The sequence below is a fragment of the Nipponia nippon genome, unplaced genomic scaffold (genome assembly GCF_047370975.1).
Source record: "Nipponia nippon isolate SJK-2023a ecotype South Korea unplaced genomic scaffold, ASM4737097v1 scaffold_3, whole genome shotgun sequence".
NCBI lineage: Eukaryota > Metazoa > Chordata > Aves > Pelecaniformes > Threskiornithidae > Nipponia > Nipponia nippon.
Window position 1 is genome coordinate 52,766,924 of NW_028262347.1, and position 6,000 is coordinate 52,772,923.

Genomic DNA, 6,000 nt, shown 5'->3' on the forward strand with positions numbered 1-6,000 from the left:
CAAAGCTGCTCAGTTTTCATGACTGTCTAGCAGTTTTCACTCCTTTTCTTCCCAAATATGAAAGCCCCCTGAAAAGGTCTCTTAAGAATTCAGACTTCAGGCTTGGAGTTTGTTTTTGAACTCCATATATTCCATTTTTTATTAGCTTCAGATTTTTATTAGCAATGTCCTTAATTAATATCTTTAATATTAAAGATCCCAGTAATTTTTGTCTTCCTTAATATCCACACAATTTCAGCAGCAATTGTGTTATTTATAATGAGCAGAAAAATGCTCTATGTCAGGCTTTTATTTTTTTTAAAGATACTGAGTTTTAAATTTTTTCATAAATAGAAATGCAGAAGGAATTGCAAGTGGCAGTTTTCTGCCTGGAAAGACATTCTGTAAGTAATCTTTGGAAGAGGGCATGTTGAAACTGCAGAAATCAGCCTTTTCATCAGTCTTTCATAGGTTCAGATATCTACTGGGCGTATGTTTTTTGGGAAGGGGAAGAGGCGGTCTTTCAGTCTGTGAATTGGTTCTTCATAATTGTAAATTTCTCATGATCTTGTGGGTTTTTTTTTATTTGTTTGTTTTGTTGCTTCCCCCCCCCCCCCCCCGCCCCTCATGCGGTGGCTAATATCTGTTAGTAGAAACTGTGTGTGTATGTGAAATGACAGGTTGTGGAGTTCTCATCTCCTGAGTGCTGGAGGCTAGTTGATTGTTGGTCAGTGTTTAGCTGTTGGACATGCTGCCAGACTAATTCTTTGAAGTCAGTTAGTAACCATTTAACAGACTGTTGAATTTTCTAATTTAGCATTGAAAACATCTTCTGACGTTCATTTCATATTAAAGACAAGACATGCATCCTATTTCTAGCTTCATTCCCATTTTGTCTTGTGGTTACACAGTATGGTGTTGTGATGCTTCTTAGAGTCATAGAATGGTTTAGGACATTACAGACTTCTGGAACTCATCTAGTCCAGCCCCTTGCTAGAAGCAGTTTGCAGAGTTAGGTGAAGTTGCTTAGGGCCTGGCCCCATCAAGTTTTGTCCCCCACTCCAACAGGGGTGCCTCTGGGCCCGGAGAGGACAGTCGGACTCTGTCATCTGTAACCCTCTTTTTGGTAGCTGAAGACAGCACTTAGCAGCCTTCTCTTTAGGCTAAAGACATTCAGTGCTCTGTCTGTCTTCTATGATGTCTGTTCTAGGTGTCCAGCCATCTCAGTGACCATGTGCTGGACTTGCTCCAGTTTGTCAGTGTCTTTCTTGTACTAGGGTGGGGCTCAACACAGTGACTGAACTGCTGACTACTACTTTTTGAATCCAGTGGCCCACCCAGTTTGTTAACTACCTTGTATTCCACCCATCCAGGCTTTATCTCTCCAGTTTGACTATAGGTACACTATGGGAGACCATGTTGAAGGCTTGGCTAAAGTCAAGGGTAATCACATCCACTGCTTTTGCCATGCTGTTTGCAGAGCCACCATTATTGTCAGTAGAAGTCAATCGGGGGGTTCAGCATGATGTACCTTTGGTGAATCTGTGCTAGTTGTTTGTGATCACCTTCTTGTCCTTCACATGACTTGAAATGGCTTCCAGAAAACTTGTTCCATAATAATCCCAGACACTGGAGTGAAGATTACTGGCCTGTAGTTGCCAGCATATTCTCTGCCCTTTGTGAAAATAGGTACGCAATTTGCCTTTTTCCAGTCATTGAGACCAGATTCAATCACCGCATCTTCTCAAAGTGTTGTATTTCTACTTTTCTTTCAAGATCTACAGATGGATGTGTATGATATGCATGAAAACGCACACACACACACGCACCCTTTCCGTAGGGAGATACTAGTCAGTGAAAGTCTAAAACATTTCAGAAGTTTGGACCTCTAGAAACTGGACTGAGTTGGATTGTAGAGTTACATGGAAGGCAGCTTTAAACAAATGAGTCATCTTATTCATAGATGAGGTGCATCCAGCTATGTACTGTTGAACTTGCTGTGTGAGTGGTACTCACTGGCCCAGCACCTGATCATTTATCCACCAAAAAAGGTTCAAGAGCTAATTAAGATCCTCCCTTCCCCCCCCTCCCCGGGTGTCCATTAAATAACAGACACTTTAGGAAAGGTGTTTTTAATCAGAACATTATAGCTGTGTAGTTGTACATCTGTATTATGCACACAATTATGATGATACATATTTCATGGGATGAGTAAGCTAAAAAGTAGTAATACCACCTGTTTTTATATGTGATCAAAGCTAAAGGTAATCTGTTTCGCTGTTTTGCTACTGCACTCGGATGTTGCAAGAATAGAGGGTAGACTTCTTATTGAAACAATCAAGTAACAGCTTTGTGCTGGGTTGCGTTTGGTTCAATTTTGCATTGGTCTACGTTTTTTCTGAGAAATGTGAAATTTCAGTCTACAGTCATGGACTAAACTGATGGTCGAAGGTTTCTCTGTATCTTTGTTATTACTGCTTACTGTATATTCTAAAAAAAAAAAAATTGTAGTCTCACTGGAAAAAAGTCTGTCCTCCTAACAAAACTGCAAATGGTTTCAACTGTGTACATCACTGATCCTCTTAGGAGTCCAGCTCTTTTTTTTTAATCCAGCTATAGTTTAAATTATATTGTCTGGCAATGTGTTTCATGTATTCATTTGGTTATATAAAAATACATATTTTTTTTGCATTTTGGACGTGTTACAGTTTACGTCTGATCTCATTTTGTGATCAGGTAAGGGGCAGTACCTGAATTTATTATTTTGTATGCTTTCCTGAAATTGAACAGCTTCAGTCTTTTTGAAGTTTCTTTTCATCTGAAAGTCTTACCTCTCTAGTAACTGGTCCTAAACATTTTCTGCTTAAGATTGCTTGTATTTTTATTTTTAATTCTACCTCTTTGGGGAAAGCAGTCAACTGGGTTTGCCATGCTAAGCCTGTTTATAGAATTTATTCTAAGCTTCTTTCAGCTAATTGAAAGTGTGTTGTTATTTTTTTATAGTGGTGGAACGTAACTACTGGAGAATCCTTACAAACCTTCTACACAAATGGAACGAACCTCAAGTCGATACATGTGTCCCCTAATTTCGAAGTGTATGTGACTGTTGATAATCTTGGCATTCTGTATGTATTACAGAAGTTGTGATTAATGTGCTGAACACTGCAAAGATAATTCATTTTTTTGAGCTGGAAACAAAATTCTGTTAAATGTTTGTCTGACACTCGTTAAGCTGTGAATTATATTTCATTGTTGAATTCATGATGCTTTCATGTATATTTATGTACATTTATGCATGTTTTTTCAAATGAACTAGGATTTAATCTTGTTTTTAATAAGCGTTGTTGTAATCCTTAAGTCTTGATTTGCATCTTAAGTATGTTGCTTACAATTATGTAAAGAAATGATATTAAGATTTATTCATATTAGTCGAAATTAATATTAATAGCAGTAAAGAAATAATAGGGATATAATACTTCGAAATTATATTTTTTGCTAAGGCTGATGGCTAAATGCTCTCTAGCCAGGCTGATGGCTAAATGCTCTCTAGCCATGAACACAACTGTGTAAGGTACAAAAAAATTTTTTTTTTACTGTGATGCAAGGATTTTCATTTAGTACAGAATGGAAAGAATCAGGAGCATCAGGTTAATTTGAAAAATGAAACTAGCTGTCTTGGTGCTTAACGTTCAAAGCAAATCAAGTAGCTGTCAGTTTACAGCAGCAGTGCTTCCTGCTTGTGGTAAGAACGTTCATGCTTCTAACGCTGTGGAGATAAAGTGCGTTGTAACACGTATGAGCTATTCTTATTAAGGGGAACATCTTGAGTCTTGTTTTCTCAAGGCAAGATCTGAAAGGATGTAGCAATTGAAGTGGAAGAGATTGTGCCACATTTGCAATCAAAGGATGGTAATCAGCTAAGCTGAGAATGGAAATAGTTTAAAAGCTATATATTGAAAAACATAAGAAGGTGTGAATTTTTGTTATTTTTCCTTTTGGAATTTACATTCAGTTTATACTATGGAGACATGTTATTGTCATCAGCTTTGTTTACATGAGATTCTATGCACAGGGATCTCTTGCCTGGTAATATGTGATATTCTGTTTGGTTTTTTTGTTTTTCAGGGGTTTTTTTACAATATATTTATAGATTCAATATAAGGTTGAAATTTTGACTTTTTGTACTAATTATACTTGACATATCTTTTGTGAATAATTAGATAACAATTTTTCTTAGGTACCTAGTAAGTCTTGTTCTAGTAAATTGCCTGTCAACTGCTATAAGCAACTGCACAAGCATTAATATCATGGTTTTCATGTTTTTGTAGTTTGCAGTAGAACACTCCAGGTACTTGATTGTAAAAAGCACATTAGCAAGTGTCTCAACTGATATCGAATAATGAAATTCTCACTCTGAGTGAAGATTTAATATGCATTCTTAGTATTCCTCTGTTTTTGACAATCACCAGTTTTTCCTCTTTTTTAACTTGAAATTCCACGATTTCTAAGGTGCTATTGAATACGGGTTGGTATAATCAAAGTACTGCTGGCAGAAATATAAAGAGAAGAAATTCAATAGAAAAAACATGATGTTTTGTATTCTAAAGATGTACAGCATTCAATAAAGGTAATCCAGGCAATATTGGCCAAAGTTGTAAATGAATTTGAGTTATTGAGTGCTTTTTTTACAGGGTAGAAGGGAGGGGGGAGTGCTGCCTCTTTTATTGTCTTTTATTGTGGTTTTATTTTCAATCTAAACATAATGCTGCTTTACAAACTACATCAAAAATACTTTCACGGGTAAGCAACAGTATTAAATATGAGGATGGAGGAAAAAAGTGAAAAAAGGGAAACTGAAGTCTTGGAACATGTCCTGCAGTGTTCAGGACAGAGTTGCTTCAACTGCCTAATTTGTGCAGACCTCATCAGTACCTGCCCTGAATAGGTGGAGATTCAAGGAGCGGGAAGCTCCTCTCGGCCAGTGGCCCCTGATTGCATAGGCTGTGCTGTCCTTACTGCACAGGACCACGTTGGTCTGAACGTACACACCCAACTAGGTAAAAAGACATAGGATAAACGTTTCACGTGAGGAACCAGGGCAGAAAGTTGTCTTTTGTGACAACACTAATGAAACTCTGCTGATAGGAAAAACTGATCGTGGTTTAATGAAGAAAATGACCTGTGAACGAGTGGAGTTCATAGACTACTTCAATTTTGAAGCGACTAGGAAGCAAGTAGCACAGAAGCTTGAAGAACTGTGAGATAAATAGTGCATTCTTGAATTATTCTGCAAGAATGACAACACAGCACCATTATACTTGTTGCTGGAACTGAGGGAGCTGTGCTTCATAGAAGGTGGTGTTAATGGAGTCAGGATTGTTGCGTTCATGTGCAAATGTATGGAGTTGGCTGTAAGTCTTTGTAGCTGAGGTGGAAGAAGAGAAACAGTGATGAGAAAGTCTGAAGAGCCAAAGAATAGATATGATTCGCAGAAAGAGGATGACAAAATTTAAATGAAAAATTGTCAAAATAGGGGCCAACCAAGACAGTAACTTCTTTAATTTAAAAGAAGGTTAAGCAGTTTACTGCAATAAAAAATAAAGTCCTGCTGTATCATTAGATTTAGCTGTTCTCTTTGGTGTTAGATGTATTTTAAAGGAAACAAAAGAAGTTTAGCCAGAAGCAATTTTTATGTAGATTGAATATTACTGCTTCCATTATCTCTTGTAATGCCAAATCAAATTGAGTCAGTCTGCGTTCAAATTTAACTAATGAGCGTTGCCAATTTTATCTAGTTCTTTAACTGAAATTATAATATGCTTTTGTGTAAACAATTTTTAGGTACACTTCCCATTAACAATGCCTATCAGTTTCTGTAGAAGTTTTGAGTCTCTTCACTTTGGCAATTAGACCTACAGCTCCTTCACAAATCTCTTTTCCCTTTACTAACAAGGAATTTTACCCACATGCAATACAGCTGCTGAAGAGGATGCCTTATATTGCCTTGAATTGTACCATTCC

At 37.1% G+C, this 6,000-nt stretch overlaps 1 protein-coding gene across 5 annotated transcripts in view; it reads left to right on the forward strand.

Annotated features, from left to right (window-relative positions):
- APAF1 (apoptotic peptidase activating factor 1) overlaps nucleotides 1-4,642 on the forward strand; it is a 48,175-nt gene extending 43,533 nt beyond the window's left edge. For all 5 annotated transcript variants that reach the window (XM_087766818.1, XM_087766820.1, XM_087766817.1 and 2 more), the window contains one exon: nucleotides 2,983-4,642. In XM_087766818.1, the coding sequence (XP_087622944.1) occupies nucleotides 2,983-3,126 (144 nt within the window). In that variant the 3' untranslated portion in view covers nucleotides 3,127-4,642. The remainder of the gene's footprint in view (nucleotides 1-2,982) is intronic.
- Nucleotides 4,643-6,000: the final 1,358 nt, after the last annotated feature.